The sequence below is a fragment of the Heptranchias perlo genome, chromosome 10 (assembly GCF_035084215.1).
Source record: "Heptranchias perlo isolate sHepPer1 chromosome 10, sHepPer1.hap1, whole genome shotgun sequence".
NCBI classification, from domain to species: Eukaryota; Metazoa; Chordata; class Chondrichthyes; order Hexanchiformes; family Hexanchidae; genus Heptranchias; species Heptranchias perlo.
The window spans coordinates 79,201,952-79,228,072 of record NC_090334.1 but is presented as its reverse complement, the minus strand read 5'-3'; the positions used below and the strand labels follow the sequence as shown (position 1 = coordinate 79,228,072).

The following is a 26,121-nucleotide window of genomic DNA, read 5'->3' as shown; positions in this document are numbered from 1 at the left end:
CAACCTGGATCAATGGCATGGTACAATCTGGTTCTTGGTTCGATATTAGAAATCCAAACTGTTTGTGGGATGGGAACCAGAAAAGTTCTGACAGGTAGTGGTACCGTAAGCGTAATGAAACCCTAGCCCATAATACCTCTCTTGCAAGACCTCAGGGTTATAACATACAAAAGATAAATCGCTGCGGCACTTTAACTGGTCTCGTATCTCTAAGGGCAGTGAATTCTGTCGGACTTGTGATCAGTGTTAACATATTGGTAAGCTGGTCGACCGCAACAATCTCCGTAGCATGCATTGCCCATTGGACGAACCATTCAAAGAGTACAGATATCATAGGACCCATGTGTGAGGGGTCAGTCACATTCGCCCCTCTCGACTGCAGGTCCAGGTATCCAAACAAAAGAGTTCTCATATCCATGAACACTGACATCATGGTCAACCCATTGCTTGAAATGTTCACGAGAGCTGAGTTCACACCGGAGGTGTTGTCCAATCAGGGTTACGCAATTGTAGCAACAAAAAATTGCCAAATAAAAATTCCTGATCCACCCCCACATTATTACCAGCCAGATAGGCTGTTAGAGATGTTTGATGGCTTCTATGGCCTCACTCCTCTCTATCTCCGGCCCCACAGCTCTTGGAGATCTCTGCACTCCTCCAGTTCTAGCCTCTTGTGCATCGCCAATTTCCATCACCCCACCATTGGCGGCCGTGTTTTCAGCTACCTACGCCCTAAGCTCTGAAATTCCATTTCTATCTCTCTCTCCTGCTTTAAGACGCTCCTTAAAACCCATCTGTTTGACCAAACTTTTGGTCACCTGTCCTACTAGCTCTTTATGTGGCTTGGTGCCAAATTTTGTTTGTTAACGCTCCTATGAAGCACCTTGGGACATTTTACTGCATTAAAGGCATATGCAAGTTGTTGTTGCTGTTAGTAAGTTATATTCATACACTGAGTAGAACCCCAAGCACTGGAACAAAACGTCACCATACTTACTATTTTCTTACTAGAGAGGGACTTCAGTTATGTGAAGAGATTGGAGAAGTTGGAATTGTTCTCCTTACAGCAGAAAAGGCTGAGAGCAGATTTGATAGAGGTGTTCATGATTTTGATAGAGTAAATAAGGAGAAACTGTTTCCAGTGGCAGAAGGGTCAGTAATCAGAGGATATAGATTTAAGGTGACATGAGGAACTACTTTTTTACACAGCGATCTGGAATGCACTGCCTGAAAGGGCGGTGGAAGCAGATTCAATAAACCTTACAAAAGGGAATTACATAAATATTTGAAGGGGAAAAATTTACAGGGCTATGGGGAAAAAGCAGAGGAGTGGGACTAATTGGATAGCTCTACTAAAGAGCCATCATGGGCATTATGTGCTGAATGGCCTCTTTCTCTGCTGCATCCTACTATGATACTATGATAGAGAGGCACTCCATGAATCTACAGGGTCTCACCATTTGATTCACTATATGGGCACTGCGTGTGAGGTCCATTAATGTTCATCAGAGAGGCTTGGCCAGGGCAGACCACTGGAACAGAAACGTAGAAAGCACTTAAAATAAGGGACAACACAACTAGGTTGGCCGACTTGACACAAGAAAATTTCGTACAAGCACATAGGCCGTCCGAAAAAGCTGTCCCGACTACACTGCTCAGCACTGTGATTATCACATTGGGCCAGAGTGTGTCGTTATTGCTACCAGTGTAAAGTGCAATGAGTGACAGGCTCACTGAGCAGTTCTGTATACCGTTGTGTGAAAACTGGCAAATGAATTTCAATATATATAAGTGTGAGGTATTACATTATGGTAGGAAGAATAAGGAGGCCACATACTGCTTGGATAATAAGAGTCTAACTAGGGTAGAGGAGCAGAGGGATCGAGGGGTACAGATACACAAATCACTAAAAGTAGTGACACAGATTAATAAGGCCTTAAAAAAAGCAAACCTAGCACTGGGGTTCATTTCTAGAGAGATAGAATTGAACGTCATGTTAAAATTGTATAGAACCTTGGTTAAACCACACTTGGAGTACTGTGAACAGTTCAGATCTCCATATTATAAAAAGGAGATAGAGGCACTGGAGAAAGTGCAAAAAAGATTTACGAGGATGATACCAGAACTGAGAGGTTGTATGTATCAGGAAAGATTGAACAGGCTAGGGCCCTTTTCTCTAGAAAAGAGAAGACTAAGGAGTGACCTGATAGAGGTCTTTAAGATTATGAAAGGGTTTGATAGGGTAGATGCAGAGAAAATGTTTCCACTTGGGGGGGCCAGAGCTAAGGGCCATAAATATAAGATAGTCACTAATAAATCCAATAGGGAATTCAGGAGAAACTTCTTTACCCAGAGAGTGGTGAGAATGTGGAACTCACTACTACAAGGAGTTGAGGTGAATAGCATCGATGCATTTAAGGGGAAGCCAGATAAACACATGAGGGAGAAAGGGATAGAAGGATATGCTGAGAGGGTTAGATGAAGTAGGGAGGGAGGAGGCTCGTATGGAGCATAAACACCGGCATGGACCTGTTGGGCCAAATGGACTGTTTCTGTGCTGTACATTCTATGTAATTCTATGTAGTACATTAGTAAGAACATAAGAACATAAGAAATAGCAGCATGAATAGGTCATTTGGCCCCACAGCCCGCTCCATCATTCAATCAGATCGTGGCTGATCTTCTGCCTCAACTCCATTTCCCGTCCGATCCCCATAGCTCTTGATTCCTTTAGTGTCCAAAAATCTATCGATTTTAGTCTTGAATGTACTCAGCGACTGAGCATCCCCAGCCCTCTGGGGTAGCGAATTCCAAAGATTCACAACCCTCTGAGTGAAGACATTTTTCCTCATCTCAGTCCTAAATGGCCGACCCCTTATCTTGAGATTATGACCCCTAGTTCTAGACTCTCCAGCCAGGGGGAACAGCCTCTCAGCATCTACCCTGTTAAGCCCTCTAAGAATTTTATACGTTTCAATGAGATCACCTCTCATTCTTCTAAACTCCAGAGAGTATAGGCCCATTCTACTCAATCTCTCCTCATAGGACAACCCTCTCATCCCTGGAATCAATCTAGTGAACCTTCGTTGCACCCCCTCTAAGGCAAGTGTATCCTTCCTTAGATAAGGAGACCAAAACTGTACACAGTACTCCAGGTGTGGTCTCACCAAAGCCCTGTGCAATTGCAATAAGACTTCCTTACTCTTATACTCCAAACCCCTTGCACTAAAGGCCAACATACCATTTGCCTTCCTAATTGCTTGCTGTACCTGCATGAGATAGAGGATCAGCCTTGATCATATTGAATGGCGGAGCAGGCTCAAAGGGCCGAATGGCCTACTCCTGCTCCTATTTTCTATGTTTCTATGTTAACTTTTTGTGATTCGTGTACCAGGACACCCAAATCCCTCTGACTACCAACATCTCTTAGTCTCTCACCTTTTAAAAAATATTTTGCTTTTCTATTCTTCCTACCAAAGTGAATAATTAGTGAACAGGGACATCCAATCAATCTACCACACGAACATGTTAAGGCCCTTCTCTCTTTCAGGACGACATGGCCCTGTGTGTAGTCACTGCCCCAGAGTGGAGGAGGAAGGAGAGATTATCGATTGCTTATCTGAGAGCAAAAACGAGTTCCTCTTTTGGCTAGATCACTCCATTATCTCCCTGCACCCTGCACTCACTTATCTCCGATGTGGAGATGCCGGTGATGGACTGGGGTTGACAATTGTAAACAATTTTACAACACCAAGTTATAGTCCAGCAATTTTATTTTAAATTCACAAGCTTTCGGAGGCTTCCTCCTTCCTCAGGTGAACGATGTGGAAATGAAGTCCTCGAAATGAAGTCGCATTTATAATTCACAGAACAACGCTTGGTGATAACAGACAGTTTTTTCAACTGCCCGTTGCCAAGGCAATCAGTGTGCAGACAGACAGGTGTTACCTGCCAGGTCTCAGAATATACAAATCACCAAAAAAAACAACAAACAAAAAAACATCGTTCATCTGAGGAAGGAGGAAGCCTCCGAAAGCTTGTGAATTTAAAATAAAATTGCTGGACTATAACTTGGTGTTGTAAAATTGTTCACTTATCTCCCACACAGGAACAGTAAGGCAAGAAATTGTTGCTAGGTTTTCACTCACTATTCTCTGGCAAACCCGACTGCCCAAAAAGGTAAACACAGGCACTTCAAACCCAGTGTGCCAACACACACGCTCTGTTGCGACCAGGGAGAGGGAATGCACAGCTAGGGGGAGGTACAGGAGATGCCGGATCTGAGAGTGATAGGGTCATCACAGAGTCCACAGTCATCACTGGTGGGTTTCGGTCACGAAGAAGGACAAGACAGCATGGTTTTTGTGGAGATTATCGTGAACTAAATGACTTGGCAGAGGCTGGCACCGACCCAATGCTGGGCACAGACCCTGGAGATGCTCGGGGCGGGGGGGGGGGGGGGCACCAGGTATCTGACAACTCTCGCCCTGACGATAGGTTATGGGCAGTCGGCCTTTAGTGCAGAGAATCATCCCACTCCGCACGCCTCGCACGTCAAGGGCTTTCCTCGAGTTTACAGTCAGGTCTCTCACGATGAAAATCCCACATGCCAACTTCTGGCAGATTTCGTTTTAACACGAGGCTCCCAGTATACATTGACGACATTGCCATTTTTAGTCAGGCGTGGGAGGAACATCTCACCCTCGTCACTAACCCAGTTAAGCAAATCAGGCCCGACGATTACGGCCAAAAAATGTACCATCAACATAACTGAGGTTTTATGCTTAGGTCACTGTGCGGGAAACCCAACCAGGTAAAGGTAGATTCCATGTCGCCATGACCAACAAATAATTATGGCCGTTCCTTGGGTGCCCTAGTTATTATCACACATTCACTCCCAATATAGCAATAGAGTCGCACCAAAAACTAACTTATCCCAGAAGGTGATGTCCAATCAAGTATTCTGGTCAGTCGAGGCACAAAGGCTTTTGAAAGGCTGAGGATTGCCCTTGGTGGAGAGCACAAGCTAGCTTCTCCCACTGTCACAGTCCACACCAATGCATGGGACAGAGGCATGGGTGGAGAAGGGCTGAGCCCAGTCAATGGCCTTGGGGAAGAGCACCCAGTTGCTTTGCTAAGTTGTAATTGACTTTTTTTTAATCTTTCATTCTTTGGCTTAGTGGCAACATTCCCGCCTCTGAGTCAGATTGTGCAGAGTTCGAAATCCCGCTCCAGACAGTTCCGGTGAGTGGAGATCAGAGTCCAGACAGTCCCGGCGATTGGGGACCGGAGCTTCAGACAGTCCCGGCGAATGGGGACCGGAGCTCCAGACAGTCCTGGCGATTGGAGACCGGAGCTTCAGACAGTCCCGGTGATTGGGGACCGGAGCTCCAGACAGTCCTGGCGAGTGGAGACCGGAGCTCCAGACAGTCCTAGCGAGTGGAGACTGGAGCTCCAGACAGTCCTGGCGATTGGAGACCGGAGCTCCAGACAGTCCTGGCGATTGGGGACCGGAGCTTCAGACAGTCCTGGCGAGTGAAGACCGGAGCTCCAGACAGTCCTAGCGAGTGGAGACCGGAGCTCCAGACAGTCCTGGCGATTGGAGACCGGAGCTCCAGACAGTCCTGGCGAGTGGAGACCGGAGCTCCAGACAGTCCTAGCGAGTGGAGACCGGAGCTCCAGACAGTCCTGGCGATTGGAGACCGGAGCTCCAGACAGTCCTAGCGATTGGAGACCGGAGCTCCAGACAGTCCTGGCGATTGGAGACCGGAGCTTCAGACAGTCCCGGTGATTGGGGACCGGAGCTTCAGACAGTCCCGGCGATTGGAGACCGGAGCTCCAGACAGTCCTGGTGAGTGGAGACCGGAGCTCCAGACTGTCCTGGCGAGTGGAGATCGGAGCTCCAGACAGTCCTGGTGATTGGAGACCGGAGCTCCAGACAGTCCTGGTGAGTGAAGACCGGAGCTCCAGACAGTCCTGGCGAGTGAAGACCGGAGCTCCAGACAGTCCTGGCGATTGGAGACCGGAGCTCCAGACAGTCCTGGCGATTGGAGACCGGAGCTCCAGACCGTCCTGGCGAGTGGAGACCGGAGCTCCAGACCGTCCTGGTGATTGGAGACCGGAGCTCCAGACCGTCCTGGTGATTGGAGACCGGAGCTCCAGACCGTCCTGGTAATTGGAGACCAGAGCTCCAGACAGTCCTGCGAGTGGAGACCGGAACTCTAGCTCTGAATTCTGGGTTGACATCCAGTGGAACGTCCGTTGGGTGTGGGAGGTCTCCTCCCCTCCCCCTCATCGTACGGGTAGTGGGAGCCCATAAAACACTGTCTTTGCACAGGACTACCCACCCTATCGATTGGTATAATGATAGTTATGATCATGGAAGGAGCCTGTCAGACTGTTAATCAGCCTGCAAATCCTTCCACTACTTTACATTATTCCCCAAGGGAAGAGTGTGAAGATACGGCAAACAACCCGCACATGCCAATTTAGAAAATTTAACAAATGCTGACCAGCAGCTGCAAGAAATTTGCACAACTCAAGAAAGTCCCTGATTATAAACCTATGATGTGAAAACAAGTAGATACTCAGGATTTGTAACTTCAGCCGGAGGTATACCCGCCATTGTGAGGTATACCAAACATTGAGGTATACCCACAATTGTGAGGTATACCCGCTATTGTGAGATATATCCGCCATTATGAGATATACCCGCCAATGTGAGGTATATCCGCCATTGTGAGATATACCCACCCTTGTGAGGTATACCCGCCATTCTGAGATATTAATTGAGGTAAGCAAAATTATGACGTGCCTAGATAGAGTGAATAGAAAGGACCTATTTCCCTTAGCAGAGAGGTCAATAAGCAGGGGGCATAGATTTAAAGTAATTGGTAGAATGATTGGAGCAGATCTGAGGAAAAATGTTTTCACCCAGAGTGTGGTAGAGGTCTGGAACTCATTGCCTGAGAGGGTGGTGGAGGCAGAAACCCTCAACTCATTTAAAAAGTACCTGGATGTGCACCTGAAGTGCTGTGACCTACAAGGCTATGGACCAAGAGCTGGAAAGTGGGATTAGGCTGGGTGGCTCATTTCCGGCCGGCACGGACACGATGGGCTGAATGGCCTCCTTCTGTGCCATAAATTTTCTATGATTCTATGATATACCTGCCATAGTGAGATATACCCTCCATTGTGAGTTATATCTGCCATTGAGAGATATGCCCTCCATTGTGAGGTCTACCCACCATTGTGAGGTATACCCACCATTGTGAGATATTCCTGCCATTGTGAGATATACCCATCATTGTGAGATATACCCACCGTTGTGAGATATACCCACCATTGTGAGGTATACCTGCCATTGTGAGTATAATCATCATTGTGAGATATGCCCGCCATTGTGAGATACGCCCGCCATTGTGAGGTATACCCGCCATTGTGAGATATACCCGCCATGGTGAGATACCCCCACCATTGTACGATATATCCACCATTGTGAGGTATACCTGCCATTGTGAGTATAATCATCATTGTGAGATATGCCCGCCATTGTGAGATATGCCCGCCATTGTGAGGTATACCCACCATTGTGAGATATATCCACCATTGTGAGATACCCCCACCATTGTAAGATATATCCACCATTGTGAACATATACTACATCTACATCTACTGCATTGTCAAAGTTTTGGTGCTCAATTATTTTTGTGTTCACTTTGGAATATTCACTAGTGGCACATAAATGAAAACAGTTATACAACTTAGAGAGTTCAGATTCTGAGCCACATCATTTCCCCTGCTAATGTGATTTGAATCTCAGTCGTCTTTATCTTCCCCCAGTGTTATCTAAATATGCCGGATCATATCATCCCATTATTTCATATATACTGTAAGAAGACTGCTATTCCTTTTTATTAAATTTCAGTTACCTCTGTGAGGTATACTCGCCATTGTGAGGTATACTTGCCATTGTGAGGTATACCCATCACTGTGATGGGAATGGAAGCGAGAGTAAATGAAGGGAAATGGGAAGAGGAGAGAAGATGGAAATGGCACTTTTGAATGTAGGAGGAAGGAGATTGTCAGAATTAACTGAGAGGGAGTGGGGATGGAGAGTGCCAGTATTAAAGGAGGGGTGCGGAGTGCCAGTGCCTGTGTTATTCCCAGCATTAATGGATGGGGGGGGCGGAATTGGGGGTTAGAAGGAGTGACGATCCGGATTCTTTCCCCTCAGTCTGGTTCAGTAATAACTGAAGTCGAATACATTTTAAAGTTCAGCACAACTTTAATAGCAGGGTTCTTAGTCTGCAGCATTGATTTGGACTCCTGATAGAGTCCCTCTATGCTGGCAGAGCAAGAACAACAACATACAGAAATCCACACGTTTTTATACAAATCAATAGGGTTGGAACATACTTAACGAGGGTCAACACCAATCATAAGCCGGGCATAGGTTGCCATGCGAGGTTACATTATTTCCGGCCAATCATAAATCGTCCATGTGCTGATCATGCTGCTGTTAGACATCAAAGGGGATACTTCCTCATCTTCCAACTTGGAATGTTCTTCCCTGTCCCTTATCTCCCAACCAGGAATGTCTTTCAACTTTGGCTAAGCTCGTTACCGATATTGATCTGCCATAAACATGGAGACATTCAGACCAGTCCTTGAATCACATCAAAGACTCTACATTGATAAGACCATGCAAACCTGCTGACTACGCAAACATATGGCCCAGCAGGAGGCCAGGCCACTTGTACCAATCTCAGTTACTAACTAATTAACCCTTTCTAACCATTTTGCATTCTGCTTCTTTGCCACGTAGGCATTTTAATATTTTACTGAAAACTGACCACGTAGGGATTCTCAGGAGGGAAGAGCGACGGATTGAATTGAAGGGGAAAAGAAAGAAAAATGGTGGAATGAACAGGGAAGGTTTGAGGAGGAGAGAGAGTCTCTGCGAAGGGGAGTTGGACAGGCTACGGTGCTTCTGTGAACTGGATCCAGCGGGCATAGAGGGTCTGTGAACTGGGGCAGCAGGGGCTGGTTTTAGGAGAGTGAATGTTGAGGTAACTTTTGGGGATGTGATGGCCTGGTTAGTTACATCGAGTTACAGCACAGAAACAGCCCATTCGGCCCAACTGGTGTTTATGCTCCATATGAGCCTTCTCCTTCCCTACTTCATCTAACCCTGTCAGGAAACCTTTCTATTCCCTTCTCCCTCATGTGCTTATCTAGCTCCCCCATAAATGCATCTATGCTATTTGCCTCAACTACTCCTTGTGGTAGCAAGTTCCACATTCTTACCACTCTTTGGGTAAAGAAATTCCACCTGATTTCCCTATCGGATACATTAATGACTATTTTATATTTATGGCCCATAGTTTTGGACTCCCCCATAAGTGGAAATATTTTCTCTACGTCTACCATATCAAACCCTATCATTATCTTAAAGACCTCTATGAGGTCACCCCTCAGCCTTCTATTTTCCAGAGAAAAGAGTCCCAGCCTGTTCAGCCTTTCCTGATAAGGATATCACCCCAGTTCTGGTATCATCCTTGTGAATCTTTTTTGCACCCTCTCCAATGCCTCTATGTCCTTTCTATAATATGGAGACTAGATCTGTGCACAATACTCCAAGTGTGGTCTAACCAAGATTCTATACAAGTTTAACATAACTTCTTTGCTTTTCAATTCTATTCCTCTAGTAATGAACCCTAGGGCTTGATTTGCCTTTGTTATGGCCTTATTAACCTGCATCACTACTTTTAGTGATTTGTTTATCTGTACCCCCAGATCCTTTTGCTCCTCTATCCTGTTTACACTCTTATTATCCAAGCAGTATGTGGCCTCCTTATTCTTGCTATCAAAAGCACTACCTCACATTTATCTATATTGAAATTCATTTGCCAATTGCACGTCCATTCTGTCGGTTTATTTATGTCCTCTTGCATTTTGACACATTAGAAACATAGAAACATAGAAAATTTCCGGCAGAGAATCATAGAATCTTAGAAAGGTTACAGCATGGAAGCAGGCCATTCGGCCCATCGAGTCCGCACCAGCTCTATGCAAGAGCAATCCAGCTATTCCCACTCCCCCGACCTATCCCCGTAGCCCTGCAAATTTTTTCCTTTCAAGTATTTTTCCAGTTCCCATTTGAAGGCCATGATTGAATCTGCCTCCACCACCCCCTCGGGCAGTGTATTCCAGATCCTAACCACTCGCTGTGTAAAAAAGTTTTTCCTCATGTCACCTTTGGTTCTTTTGCCAGTCACCTTAAATCTATGTCCTCTGGTTCTTGACCGTTCTGCCAATGGGAACATTTTCTCTCTATCTACTCTGTCCAGACCGTTCATGATTTTGAATACCTCTATTAAATCTCCTCGCAACCTTCTCTGTTCCAAGGAGAACAACCCCAGCTTCTCCAGTCTATCCATGTAACTAAAGTCCCTCATCCCTGGAATCATTCTAGTATATCTCTTCTGCACCCTCTCTAAGGCCTTCACATCTTTCCTGAAGTGCGGTGCCCAGAACCTTTATAAAACGGGGATAGGTCGGGGGAGTGGGACTAGCTGGATTGCTCTTGCATAGAGCTGGTGCGGACTTAATGGGCCGAACCAATGTTTTATAAAGGTTCATCATGACTTCCATATTTTGGTACTCTATACCTCTATTTATATAGCCCAGGATTCCGTATGCTTTTTTAACCGCTTTCTCAACCTGCTCTGCCAACTTCAACGATTTGTGCACATATGCCCCCAGATCTCTCTGTTCCTGTACCCCTTTTAGAGTTGTGCACTCTAGTTTATATTGCCTTTCCTTGTTCTTCCTACCGAAATGTATTACTTCACATTTTTCTGCGTTATATCTCATCTGCTACATGTCCGCCCATGCCACCAGCCTGTCCATATCTTCTTGAAGTCTATCACTATCCTTCTCATTTTTATTACCCTTCCAGGTTTTGTGTCATCTGCAAATTTTGAAATTATGCCCTGTACACCCGAGTCCAAGTCATTAATATGAAGGACAGAAGGAGGCCATGCAGCTCATCGTCGAAATAGAGCTACCCAGCCTAATCCCACTTTCCAGCACTTGGTCCGTAGCCTTGTAGGTTATGGCACTTCAATTGCATATCCAAGTACCTTTTAAATGCAATGATGGTTTCTGCCTCCATCACCCTTTCAGGTAGTTAGTTCCAGACCTCCACCACCCTCTGGGTGAAAACATTTTGCCTCAGCTCCCCTCCAATCCTTCCACCAATTACTTTAAATCTATGCCCCCTGGTTATTGACCTCTCTGCTAAGGGAAATCGGTCCTTCCTGTCCACTTTATCTCGGCCCCTCATAATTTTATACACCTCAATTAAATCACCCCTCAGCCTCCTCTGTTCCAAAGAAAACAACCCCAGCCTATCCAATCTTTCTTCATAGCTAAAATCCTCCAGTCCAGTCCTGGCAACATCCTCGTAAATCTCCCCTGTACCCTCTCTAGTGCAATGACATCTTTCCTGTAATGTGGTGACCAGAACTGTATGCAGTACTCAAGCTGTGGCCTAACATAGAAACATAGAAAATAGGAGCAGGAATAGGCCATTTGGCCCTTTGAGCCTGCTCCGCCATTCAATATGATCATGGCTGATCCTCTATCTCAATACAATATTCCTGCTCTCTCCCCATACCCCTTGATGCCTTCTGTGTCTAGAAATCTATCTATCTCCTCCTTAAATATATTCAGTGATTTGGCATCCACAGCATTCTGTGGTAGAGAATTCCACAGGTTTACCACCCTCTGAGTGAAGAAATTTCTCCTCATCTCAGTCCTAAATGTCCTACCCCTTATCCTGAGACTGTGACCCCTCGTTCTGGAACCCCCCCAGCCAGGGGAAACATCCTCCCTGCATCCAGTCTGTCTAGCCCTGTCAGAATTTTATAAATTACAATGAGATCCCCTCTCATTCTTCTAAACTCTAGTGAATACAGGCCTAGTTGTCCCAATCTCTCCTCAAACGATAGTCCTGCCAACCCAGGAAACTTTGCTGCACTCCCTCTATGGCAAGTATATCCTTTCTTAGGTAAGGAGACCAAAACTGCTCACAATACTCCAGGTGTGGTCTCACCAAGGCCCTGTATAACTGCAGTAAGACATCCCTGCTCCTGTACCCAAATCCTCTTGCAATGAGGGCCAACATACCATTTGCCTTCATAACTGCTTGCTGCATCTGCATGTTTATTTTCAGTGACTGGTATACAAGGTCATCCAGGTCCCTTTGTACATCAACATTTCCCAATCTATCACCATTTAAATAATACTCTGCCTTTCTGTTTTTCCTTCCAAAGTGAATAACTTCATATTAATCCACATTATATTGCATCTGCAATGTATTTGCCCACTCACTCAAATTGTCTAAATCGCCTTGGCAATCTGTAACTAGTGGGGTGCTGCAGAGATCAGTGCTGGGGGCTCAACTATTTACAATATATATCAATGACTTGGATGAAGGAACAGAGTGTCTTGTGGCCAAATTTGCTGATGATACAAAGATAGGTGGAAAAGCAAGTTGCAATGAGGACACAAAGTGTCTGCAAAGGGATATTGACAGGTTAAGCAAATGAGCAAAAATTTGGCAGATGGAATATAATGTGGGAAAATGTGAAGTCATCCACTTTGGGAGGAAAAATAAAAAAGCAAAATATTATTTGAATGGAGAAATACTACAAAATGCTGCGGTACAGAGGGATCTGGGTGTCCTCGTACATGAAACACAAAAAGTCAACATACAGGTGCAGCAGGTAATCCAGAAGGCAAACGGAATATTGGCCTTTATTTCTAGGGGGATGGAGTATAAAAGCAGGGAAGTCATGCTACAACTGCACAGGGTGCTGGTGAGACCACACCTGGAGTACTGCATACAGTTCTGTTGCCCTTATTTAAGGCATTGGAGGCAGTTCAGAGAAGGTTCACTAGGTTGATTCCGGGTATGGAAGGGTTGTCTTATGAGGAAAGATTGAACAGGTTGGGTCTATACTCATTGGAGTTTAGAAGAATGAGAGGAGATCTTATTGAAACATACAAGATTCTGAGGGGACTCGATAGGATAGATGCTGGGAGGATGCTACCCCTCATGGTGGAATCTAAAACTAGGGGGAATAGTCTCAGAATAAGGGGTCGCCCGTTTAAGACAGAAATGAGGAGGAATTTCTTCTCCCAGAGGGTCGTGAATCTTTGGAATTCTTGACCCCAAAAAGCTGTGGAGGCTGAGTCATTGAATACATTCAAATCTGAGTTAGACAAATTTTTGATCAGCAAGGGAGTGAAAGGATATGGGGAAAGGGCGGGAAAGTGGAGTTGAGGTAAAAATCAGATCAGCCATGATCTCATTAAATGGCGGAGCAGGGTTCGAGGGGCCGAATGGCCTACTCCTGCTCCTATCTCTTATGGTCTTATGGTCTTGAAGCCTCTTTGCATCCTCCTTACAACTCACAATCCCACCTAATTTTGTGTTGTCAGCAAACTTGGAAATATTACATTTGGTTCCCTCACCCAAATCATTGATATATATTGTGAATAACTGGGGCCCAAGCACTGATCCCTGCGGTAGCCCACTAGTCACCACCTGCCACCCTGAAAAAGACCCATTTATTCCTACTCTCTGTTGCCTGTCTGTTAACCAATTTTCAATCCATGCCAGTATATTACCGCCAATCCCATGTGCTTTAATTTTGCACACTAACCTCTTATGTGGGACTTTATCGAAGGCTTTCTAAAAATCCAAATACATCACATCCACTGATTCTCCCCTATCTATCCTACCAGTTAGATCCTCAAAAAACTCCAGTAGGTTTGTCAAACACGATTTCCCTTTCATAAATCTATGTTGACTTTGTCTAATCCCGTGTCCTGTTTCCTGTTTTCTCTCTCCCTCCTTTTTAAATAGTGGGGTTATATTTGCCACCCTCCAATCTGCAGGAACTGTTCCATAATCCATAGAATTTTGGAAGATGACAACCAATGCATCCACTATTTCCATGGCTATCTCTTTTAGTACTCTGGGATGCATATAGCAACATAGAAACATTGGAAATATGAGCAGGAGTAGGCCATTCAGCCCTTCGAGCCTGCTCTGCCATTCAATATGATCATGGCTGATCCTCTATCTCAATACAATATTCCCGTTCTCTCCCCATACCCCTTGATGCCTTCTGTGTCTAGAAATCTATCTTACTTCTTCTTAAATATATTCAGTGACTTGGCCTCCACAGCCTTCTGTGGTAGAGAATTCCACAGGTTCACCACCCTCTGAGTGAAGAAATTTCTCATCTCAGTCCCAAATGTCCTACCCCGTATCCTGAGACTGTGACCCCTCGTTCTGGACCCCCCGGACTCCTCCCTGCATCCAGTCTGTCCAGCCCTGACAGAATTTTCTATAAGGTTCCTCTCATTCTTCTAAACTTTAGTGAATACAGGCCTAGTCAACTCAATATCTCCTCATACGATAGTCCTGCCATCCCAGGAATCAGTCTGGTAAACCTTCGCTGCCCTCCCTCCATGGCAAGTATATCCTTTCTTAGGTAAGGAGACCAAAACTGCACACTATTCTCCAGGTGTGGTCTCACCGAGGCCCTGGGGATTTATCGGCTTTCAGTCCCATTAATTTCTCCAGCACTATTTTTTTTACTAATACTAATTTCCTTTAATTCCTCCTCACTAGACCCTTGGTTCCCTAGCATTTCTGGGAAGTTATTTGTGTCCTCTTCTGTGACGACAGAACCAAAGTATTTGTTTAATTGCTCTGCCGTTTCCTTGTTCCCCATTATAAATTCTCCTGTTTCTGATTGTAAGGGACCTATATTTGTCTTCACTAATCTTTTTCTTTTTACATACTTGTAGAAGCTTTTACAGCCCACTTTTATATTCCTTGCAGGTTTACTCTCATACTCTATTTTTCCCCTCTTAATCAATCACTTGGTCCTTTTTTGTTGAATTCTAAACTGCTCCTCAGGCTTGCTACTTTTTCTGGTAACTTTATATGACTGCTCTTTGGATCTAATACTATCCTTAATTTCTTTTGTTAGCCATAGTTGGGCCGCTTTTCCTTTTATGTATTTGCGCCAGAAAAGAATGTATAACTGTTGCAATTCACACATTCGTTCCTTAAATGTTAGCCATTGCCTATCCACCGTCATGCTTTTTAATGAAACTCCCCAGTCTACCATCGCCAACTCACTCCTCATACCTTCGTAGTTTCCTTTGTCTAGATTTAGGACCCTAGTTCCAGATTGGACCCCCTCACTTTCCATCTTAATGAAGAATTCTATCATGTTGTGGTCACTCTTCCCCAAAGGACCCCGCACAACAAGATTACTAATTAACCCCTTCCCACTGCACAATACCCAATCTAGGATAGCCTGTTTCCTAGTTGGCTCCTCAACATACTGATCTAAAAAACCATCTCGGACACATTCCAGGAATTCATCCTCCACAGTACTATTGCTAATTTGGTTTAGCCAGTCTATATGTAGATTAAAGTCACCCATGATTACTGTAGGACCCTTGTTGCATGCATCTCTAATTTCCTGTTTGATGCCATCCCCTACATTACCACTACTGTTTGGAGGTCTATAGACAACTCCCACCAGTGTTTTCTGCCCCTCGGTGCTTCTTAACTCCACCCAGACTGATTCTACATCTTGATTTTCTGAGCCAATATCCTTTCTCACTATTGCTTTGATTTCATCCTTGACTAACAACACCACCCCACCTCCTTTTCCTTTTTGCCCGTCCACTCTAAATATCGAATACCCTCGGATATTCAGCTCCCAGCCTTGGTCGCCCTGCAGCCATGTCTCCGTAATAGCCTTTTACTTCTATTTGCGCTGTTAATTCGTCCACCTTATTACGAATGCTTCGTGCATTCAGATATAGTGCCTTTAGATTTATCTTTTTAACATTTCTAGACATCTTAACATTTTTTTGTACTATGGCCCTATTTGCCTTATTACCATTTTTTCTTCCCTGGACCCTATTTGTTAGTGCATTCTTTTGTTTGTACGGTCCATCCCTTCCTGACACAATCTGGTTATCCTTACCCCAATCACTTTCCTGCACTGCTTCCTTGCCTTTTCTCTTTAGCAGTCTAGATTTCTCTCCACCGGGACCCTCCCCCCCCCCCCGCCACCCCCCCACCCCCCCCCCCCCCGCCGCCGCTTATTTAGTTTAACTAGTGTTTTATACAGTTCCAGCAAAACCTCACTGCTCTTACATTCTATACTTCGACTAATAAAGGAAAGTATCCCATATGCCTTCTGAACTACCTTGTCTACCTGTCCTGCTACCTTCAGAGATCTGTGGACACGCACTCCAAGGTCCCTCTCTTCCTCTACACCTCTCAGTACCCTCCCATTTATTGTATATTCCCTTGCCTTGTTGGACCTCCCCAAATTCCTCACATTTCTCTGGATTGAATTCCATTTGCCACTCTTCTGCCCACCTAACCAGTCCATTGATAGCTTCCTGCAGTCTACAGCTTTCCTCCTCACTATCAATCAAATGGCCAATTCTTGCATCATCTGCCACCTTCTTAATCATGCCCCCTACATTTAAGTCCAAATCATTAATATATACCACAACATTTTTTGAAGAGGTAAAAAGGAGGGTCGATGAGGGTAGTGCGTTTGATGTAGTCTACATAGATTTTAGCAAGGCTTTTGACAAGGTGCCACATGGCAGACTGGTCAAAAAAGTAAAAGCTCGTGGGATTCAAGGGAAAGTGGCAAATTGGATCCAAAATTGGGGCAGAGGCAAAGGGTAGTAACCGACAGGTGTTTTTGTGACTGGAAGGCTATTTCCAGTGGAGTTCCTTCAGTACTAGGTCCCTTGCTTTCCTCTTTCTTAATCCCGGGGATGAGGGGGCGGACGTATGAGGAGAGGTTGAGTAGATTGGGACTCTACTCATTGGAGTTCAGAAGAATGAGAGGCGATCTTATTGAAACATATAAGATTGTGAAGGGGCTTGATTGGGTGGATGCGGTAAGGATGTTCCCAAGGATGGGTGAAACTAGAACTAGGGGGCATAATCTTAGAATAAGGGGCTGCTCTTTCAAAACTGAGATGAGGAGAAACTTCACTCAGAGGGTGGTGGGTCTGTGGAATTTGCTGCCCCAGGAAGCTGTGGAAGCTACATCATTAAATAAATTTAAAACAGAAATCGACAGTTTCCTAGAAGTAGAGGGAATTAGGGGTTACGGGGAGCGGGCAGGAAATTGGACATGAATTTAGATTTGAGGTTAGGATCAGATCAGCCATGATCTTATTGAATGGCGGAGCAGGCTCGAGGGGCCGATTGGCCTACTCCTGCTCCTATTTCTTACGTTCTTATGTTCTTATGTTCCTTTGTATTAACTATACCCCCCAATTTGCTGTCGTCAGCAAATTTTGAGTAGCTACCCTTAGCCCCTACTCTCTGTTTTCTGTTTTATAGCCATTCTGCTAACTGTCCCCTGACTCCACATGCTCTGACCTTATCCATGAGTCTACAATGCGGTACCTTATCGAAGGTCGTCTGTAGTCTGCTGCAAATCCAAAAACTACTCTTCTATTAAATATCATTTTATTGATATTTATTAAAGTTTATTAATTGTGAAATATGAAAATGCTTCAAATGAACCAAAAAGCATCATTTTTACTGTCAAAAATATCAAATTTTCCAGGGTGGGGGGTGGTACTACCCAGATTCTCCTCAAAATACACCAATTTTGTGCCGTCAATATTTATATTTCCCCATCTAGTTTTCATGTACTTGTGTGTTTTTTTCTCCAATACAAGTAAATAAATGCTGTCTCCCAAAGCTTGTGGAACTCCTTGTTTTCATACGTCATGTGTGCTCTTGACCTGTCAGGATTGGAGCGCTGCCGGGGTGGTGGGGAGGGGGTGGGGGGAGGGGAGTTAGTCAGGTTCCCCCTTGAGGATCGTGTCAGTTGTTGCTAGTTTTCTAGGTTGGGACATATGATTGAGTCTGGAATCACCCTGGTCTATCTGCCCCATCCTACTCTCTCAGCGACTTTCCTGTCCAGTGTGCCCGCTGGGGGATAATCTTGCCAATCTCCGTCCCATCCCAATCACCCTTCCCAGCGCTGACCCTGTGGATTCTGCCAGCAGATCAGCTCTCACCGCCTCTCTCCGCATCTCCCTCCAGATTGTCCGTTCACTTGTGAATGAGGCCCTTGCCATCCATGAGCTTATTGTGGATGATTGCATTGACGGAAATCTGGCTGACGGGTGATGATACCTACCCCCTTAATGAAGCCCCCCCCCCACCACGTGGCTATATCTTGCACCACTTGCCCCATCCAGTCCACCACGGTGGTGGTCTGTTCCCCTACTCTTCTCCTACCTTCTCCTCCTTTGAGCATCTCACCTTGTTCCACCCCTCTCACCTCTCCTTTGAAATCCTCGTTCTCTACCGTCCACCCAAGCACCACGGCAAGTTTCTTACTGCTTTCCTCCCTCAGCCTCTGCACCGAGCGATTTCTCATCCTCGGTGATTTCAACCTCCATTTCAACTCATCATGCCCTCTCTCCTCAGAGTTCTCTGCCCTCCTATCCTCCCTATATCTCTCCCTCCATATAAACTCCCCCACCCATATTCACGGCCACCCTCTTGTCCTTGCCATCTCACGTGGCCTCTCTACACCCACTGTGTCAATCACGGATAAGGCCATCTCTGATCATTTCCTTGTATCCCTCTTCACCCACATCCCCCTTCCCCCTCCCAAATTCACTTCCCTCTGTATCTGCCCCAGAAAAATCTCTCCCCCAAGTTACTTACAATTGCACTTTCAAATTCCCAAATTTAAAATGTCTACCCTTTGGCCCTCCATTCACCATGACATTTTTGCAGCTACCGATCTGCTCAATCACACCCTCACCTTTGATGCCCTTGTCCCCATTAAAACCATTACTCTCTCTCACCCTGGTCATTCCCTTCGGTACGGCCCTCATCTCCGCTCCCTTAAGTCCAGGGGATACAGACTTTAACGTTTATGGCGGACAATTGGTTTAGCCATTCATCCTGGAATTCAAAGATAACCCCCGGCTTCTCTTCTCCACTACAACCACTTTCTTAAGCCCCTCTCCTCTGCCCCCTCCATCCTCACCTCCAACAAAAAGTGTGAGGAGCTCATGGACTTCTTTGTCACTAAGCCAAACTTCCCCTACAGTTCCCCCCTGTCCTAACCCTGAGCTCGCATCTTTCTCTGCTTTCTCTCCTATCTCCCCTCATGCCCTCTTCGAGCTCATCTTGGCCATGAGACCCACCTCTTGCTCCCTCGACTCTATTCCCACCAAACTGCTAACCACCCAACTTCCCTTCCTGACCCCCCATATTAGCAGATATTATTAACAATTCCCTCTCTTCAGATACTGTCACCCTCCCCTTCAAATCTGCCGCCATCATCCCCCTCCTCAAAAAACCCACCCTTGATCCCTCTGTCCTTGCAAACTACCACCCCATCTCCAACCTCCCTTTCCTCTCCAAAGTCCTTGAACGTGTTGTCGCCTCCTAAATCCGTGACCGTCTTTCCTGTAACTCCATGTTTGAACCCCTCCAATCACGTTTCCGCCCCTGCCACAGCACTGAAACGGCCCTTATCAAAATCACAAATGACATCCTATGTGACTGTGACCGTGGTAAACTATCCCTCCTCATCCTTCTCCACCTGTCTGCAGCCTTTGACACGGTTGACCACACCATCCGCCTCCAACGCCTCTCCTCCGTCGTCCAGCTGGGTGGGACTGCGCGCGCCTGGTTCCATTCTTATCTCTCCAGTCATATCCAGAGAATCACCTGCAATGGCTTCTCTTCCCACTCCCGCACCGTTACCTCTGGAGTCCTCCAAAGATCTATCCTTGGCCCCCTCCTATTTCTTATCTACATGCTGCCCCTTGGCTACATCGTCTGAAAACAACGTCAGGTTCCACATGTAACTGACGACACCCAGCTCTACCTCACCACCACCTCCCTCAACCCGTCCACTGTCTCTCATTTATCACGCTGCTTGTCCGAGTGAAAAAATTTCCTCCGACTAAATATTGGGAAGACTGAAGCCATTTCCTTCGGTCCCCTCCACAAACTCCGCTCCCTAGCCCCCGACTCCATCCCTCTCCCTGTCTACTGTCCGAGGCTGAACCAAACCGAACGCAACCTTGGTGTCATATTCGACCTTGAGAAGAGCTTCCGACCACATATCTGCTCCATCACCAAGACCGCCTACTTCCACCTCCGTAACATTGCCTCTCTCCGCCCCTGCTTCAGCTCATCTGCTGCTGAAACCCTCATCCTTGCCTGTGTTATCTCCAGACTCGTTTATTCCAATGCTCTCCTGGCCGGCCTCCCACCTTCCACCCTCCATAAACTTGAGCTCATCCAAAACTCTGCTGCCCGTATCCTAACTCACACCAAGTCCCGTTAACCCATCACCCCCTGTGCTCACTGACCTACATTGGCTCCCGGTCCGGCAACGCCTAGATTTTAAAATTCTCATCCTTGTTTTCAAATCCCTCCAAGGCCTCACCCCTCCATATCTCTGTAACCTCCTCCAGCCCTACAACCCTCTGAGATCTCTGCGTTCCTCCAATTCTGGCCTCTTGCACATCCCCGATTTTAAGCGATCCACCATTGGCAGCCGTGCCTTCAGCTGCCTAGGCCCTAAGCTCTGGAAATCCCTAAACCTCTCCGTCTTTTTACCTCTCTCTCCTCCTTTAAGGCACTCCTTCACCTGTCCTAACATCTTCTTACGTGACTCGGTGTCAAATTTTGCTTGATAACACTCCTGTGGAGCATCTTTGGATGTTTTACTATGTTAAAGGTGCTATATAAATGCAAGTTGTTGTTGTTGGTCTAATATTAAGAGAAATTTCAATGTGCTGGCTCCACAGATGGAACTTCAGATTGCGAATATTACAGAACGAACACAGGATGCACGCATGGTTTTTGGATGCACATATCTTTCAGTCTCTATGATAAGATGTAGACATTGATTGCTTTGCGTTTCGTGCGGTTTCTGACTATGCTGTTTATTTTTCCATTAGCACTTCTACTTTAACTGCAAATGCTTGTGAACGTGATGTATTGCAAATGAAAGAGGATAAACTCTACCCAACTAGAGCCAACCATAAAGCAATCGGCGAGCTTTTCAGTCGCACAATTCAATCAAGACAGGCACTGTACAGGGACTGATCCAGCTTCCTGTAGAAAATAGACAACAAGATCGTTTGATTGGTAGGTATTTCACTTTTTATAAATATATTTTGAGAAGTGCCCTTTTGTGTCCTGCAAGTGCAGTGTGAAGGCAAAGTAAGTGGGGAAATAATGATTGAGTGACTTTAAAAATGTTTTTTTTTAGAAGTTTGTAGACTATAAGGGGATCAATTTTAACTTAATCCTCCCATCAGGAAACTGATGAGATTGCCTGCACATTTACATCCTGGTTTTACATCCCGCCCGATTTTACTCTCCATTGAAGTCAATATTGGGCAGGGTGTAAAATCGGCGTTCCACCCGATCCCGTGGGTTTCCCGCCCGGCGGGTTAGGTTAAAATTACCCCCAAAGAGTGGGGGTGATTGAGGGAAGTGAGGAGATCCAGTTTTGAAGTTCGGGGAAAGAATGAGTTAGAGTAGGAGATGAAGTGATAAGTCTTAATTTCAAGTTAGCGACAATGCAGGGAAAAGCAAGGACATGTAGGAGGTGATGGCTGGAGCTTAGCAGCAACAAAAACAGCAACTGTCATCTATATAGTGCCTTTAATGTAGAAAAACATTCCAAGGCACTTTACAGAAGTGTAATCAGACCAAAATGGATGCTTAGCCAAAGAAAGAAATATTAGAGAGATGACCGATAAGCTTGGTCAAAGAGGTGGGTTTTGTGGAGGTTCTTAAAGGAGGAGAGGATAGTGGAACGGCGCAGGGTTTTAGGGCAGGAGTTCTAGAGTGTGGGGCTTGACAGCTGAAGGCACTGCTACCACTGGTGGCATGGGTCTACAAGAGGTCAGAATCGGAGGAAAAGAGAGTTCTTGCTGAGGTGGAGGAGGTTACTGAGATAGGGAGGAATGAGGCCAGGAAGAGATTTATATAAATTGGAGGTGTGGGGGAACCAGAAGCCAATGGCAAAGATAGGGGTGATAGGTGGGTGAGGCATGGTGCAGGAGAGGATACGGGCAGCTGAGTTTTGGATGACCTGCAGCTTAGCAACACTCCAGAAGTATGGCACTATCCAGGACCAAGCAGTCCGCTTGACCTGGCACCTCATCCACTAGCTTAAACATCCACACCAACGCACTGTGGCTGCAGTGCGTGCTATCTACAGGATGCACTGCAGCAACTCACCAAGGCTTCTTCAGCAACATCCCTCAAACCCGTGACCTCCAGCTCCTAGAAGGACGAGGGTAGCAGGTGCATGGGAACACCTTCACCTTCAAGTTCCCCTCCAAGTCACACAACCATCCTGACTTGGAAATATATCGACTGTTCCTTCATCGTCCGAGCCTGCATGCAGCAAGACCTGGACAACATCCAGGCTTGGGCTCATAAGTGGCAAGTAACATTCGCGCCAGACAAGTTCCAGGCAATGACCATCTCCAACAAGAGAGAGTCTAACCACCTCCCCTTGACATTCAATGGCATTACCATCGCCGAATCCCCAACCATCAACATCCTGGGGGTCACCATTGACCAGAAACTTAACTGGACCAGCCACAGAAATACTGTGGCTACGAGAGCAGGTCAGAGGCTGGGTATTCTGCGGCGAGTGATTCACCTCCTGACTCCCCAAAGCCTTTCCACCATCTACAAGGCACAAGTCAGGAGTGTGATGGAATACTCTCCACTTGCTTGGATGAGAGCAGCTCCAACAACACTCAAGAAGCTCGACACCATCCAAGATAAAGCAGCCCGCTTGATTGGCACCCCATCCACCACCCTAAACATTCACTCCCTTCACCACCGGCGCACAGTGGCTGCAGTGTGTACCATCCACAGGATGCACTGCAGCAACTCGCCAAGGCTTCTTCAACAGCACCTCCCAAACCCGCGACCTCTACCACCTAGAAGGACAAGAGCAGCAGGCACATGGGAACAACACCACCTGCACGTTCCCCTCCAAGTCACACGCCATCCCGACTTGGAAATATATCGCCGTTCCTTCATCGCCGCTGGGTCGAAATCCTGGAACTCCCTTCCTAACAGCACTGTGGGAGAACCTTCACCACACGGACTGCAGCGGTTCAAGAAGGCGGCTCACCACTACCTTCTCAAGGGCAATTAGGGATGGGCAATAATGCCGGCCTCACCAGCGATGCCCACATCCCATGAGCGAATAAAAAAAAAACTCCCTATCTAACAGAACTGTGTGAGAACCTTCACCACACGGACTATAGCGGTTCAAGAAGGTGGCTCACCACCACTTTCTCAAGGGCAATTAGGGATGGGCAATAAATGCCGGCCTTGCCAGCGTCACCCACATCTGAGAATGAATATTTTAAAAAATCACCATAACTGGAGAGGTTAGGAAAATACTTAACGCAGAGGGGTGTTAAGACATGGACTACCCTACCAGAAACATAAATATTTGAAAAAGAAAAAAATTGAAATGGTATGGCAAAAGGGGAAGCGAATGAAACAGATTGGATAGATCGTTCAGAAAGCTGGCGATGGCCTCCTTCTCTGCTTCTATGATTATATTGTTTCATAAGTTCTCTGTTTTTCCCCTAGGGAGACAAGTTTCAGTAAAGAAGAAGTTTGATATCTTAACCATAAACAGAGTTGTTACTCAGGAACGAGTAGAAAATACGAAAGTTCCAGTATTGTGCAGAATGATGGCAAACTGTTCTATAGACCATAGTATTCACCAGGCCTTGTTCCCCCCTGTCTACATCTTTGTCTTCATCGTCGGTCTCCCAATGAATCTCCTGTCCCTGTATCACGGCTACCTGCAGATCAAACAGAAGAACGAGTTGGGAATCTACCTCTGCAATCTCACCATCTCAGACCTGTTGTACCTCATTTCCTTGCCCTTATGGATTCAGTATATGCTGCAACACGATGACTGGATCTTATCCCGAGAACTCTGCAAGGTCAGTGGCCTGCTTCTCTACCAGAATATCTACATCAGCATTGGGTTCCTCTGCTTCATCTCCATTAATCGCTTCCTCGCCGTTGTCTACCCTGTAAACTTTAAATCCTTACACACCATGAAGACTGCAGTGCTCATCAGTATCATCATCTGGGTCAAGGAGATAGCCATCTGCACATTTTTCTTAGGCTCCAAGGTTCTCAGTAAAGACAAGGCGAACGACACCTTGTGTTTCGAACATTATCCACTGCGCCCAAAGGACAGGAAATTAAATATTTACAGGCTCTCTATTGGGTTCTTCCTCCCTTTTGTCTTATTACTCTTTTCTTACTACAAAGTATTGACGGTTGTCCACAAGGTCCGTGGGCTCAAGGGAGGTCAAAAATTAAAAATTAAAAGATTGGTGTCTGGGACAATCATCATTTTTTTGGCTTGCTTTGCTCCCTATCACGTTTTCCTGATGATTCGGACCATATTCGAGCGTGACTGTGACTTTGCTGATAATATTTTTGCCGTTTACCATTTTGGGCTTCTCCTAACGAGTTTAAACTGTGTCGCTGATCCCATCTTGTACTGCTTTATATCTCAGAGCTCACAGGGCTGGTTGGCCAGCTTCCTGGATCCTGTATCAAGTCTCTTTCATTGTAAAAAGAGACAAGAAATTGAGACCCTGGAGATGACTATCAAATCACCAGATACAAATAAAACTGAACTTACAAGTTAGGGACACCACAATGTGGAAGAAAGTGAGAGCAAAACTTCTCTTTAAAGTTCAATGGATGATGCATGATGGGTTTGGAAGGTTAAATTATGAGGACAGGTTGCATAAACTTGGCTTGTATTCCCTTGAGTGTAGAAGATTGAGATGTTATCTGATCGAAGTGTTTAAAATGTTAAAAGGATTCGATTAGGGTAGGTATAGTGAAACAGTGAATCAAGAACGAGGGGACATAATCTTAAAATTAGAGCCAGGCCATTTAGGAGGAAAATCAGGAAGCACTTTTTCACACAAATAATGGTAGAAATCTGGAATTCTTTCCCCCAAAAGGCTGTGGCTGCTGGAGGACAATTGGTGCTTTGAAGACTGAGATGGATAGATTTTTAGTTAACGCATCAAGGGTTATGGAGCTAAGGCGGGTAAATGGAGTTGAGGTACAGATCAGCTATGATCTAATTGAATGACGGAGCAGGCTCGACTGGCTAAATGACCTACTCCTGTTCCTAATGTTCCTAATATCCAATAGAATTGCATGGCGGATGAGATGACAATGTGTGTCACCTTTTTTGTAAATACCTATCGTATCTTTCTAAAAAAACAAATCACCCTGCCTCCAATTTTTTCCTCCTTTCCTGAAAAAAAAAGACTTTCATTGATATCACGCCTTTCACAACCTCGGGACGTCCCAAAGCGCTTTACAGCCAATTAAGTAAGTTTTGAAGTGTAGTCACCGTTGTAATGTAAGGAAATGCGGCAGCCAATCTGCACACAGCAAGATCCCACAAACAGCAATAAAATGTTGACCAGATGATTTTTTTTAGTGATGGTTGATTAAAGATGAAATATCTGTTTGTGAGTGAAACATTGGTAAGCCTTCATCAGTGAGCTATCAGTTTTTCCTTAGAAAACATCTGGTCCTGTCACCATATCTGATGTTATCAAGTGATGTCGCTTTAAAGGGGAGGGAAAGTCTAATACAATGCAGTATTTTTCTGGTCATAGTATTACCCTAAATCTTATAAATTAAAGATGTGGCTAAATTACTAAACACCAAAGCTTCAAAAACAATGCTGACCTCAATTTTTTTACAATGTGACATAAACAAGCAATTGCTCCTTTTATTTTTATGTAAGGAGTCGCACAACACCTGGTTATAGTCCAACAGCTTTATTTGAAATCACAAGCTTTCGGAGCTTTGCTCCTTCGTCAGGTGAAGTGAAGAGTTGCATAAAGGCACAGCATATATAGTCAGAGAACAATGCCTGGTGTATACAG

The 26,121-nt window shown here is 45.5% G+C and overlaps 1 protein-coding gene across 1 annotated transcript; it reads left to right on the top strand.

Moving 5' to 3' along the window:
• Positions 1-23,868: 23,868 nt before the first annotated feature.
• On the top strand, positions 23,869-24,852 carry LOC137326196 (ovarian cancer G-protein coupled receptor 1-like). Its single transcript, XM_067991068.1, has one exon. The coding sequence runs from the start codon at positions 23,869-23,871 to the stop codon at positions 24,850-24,852; it is 984 nt and encodes a 327-aa protein (XP_067847169.1).
• Positions 24,853-26,121: the final 1,269 nt, after the last annotated feature.

What these genes read in the sequence shown, in the direction of transcription:
- LOC137326196 (XM_067991068.1), top strand. Translation starts at nt 23,869, where the DNA reads ATGATGGCAAACTGTTCTATAGACCATAGTATTCACCAGGCCTTGTTC.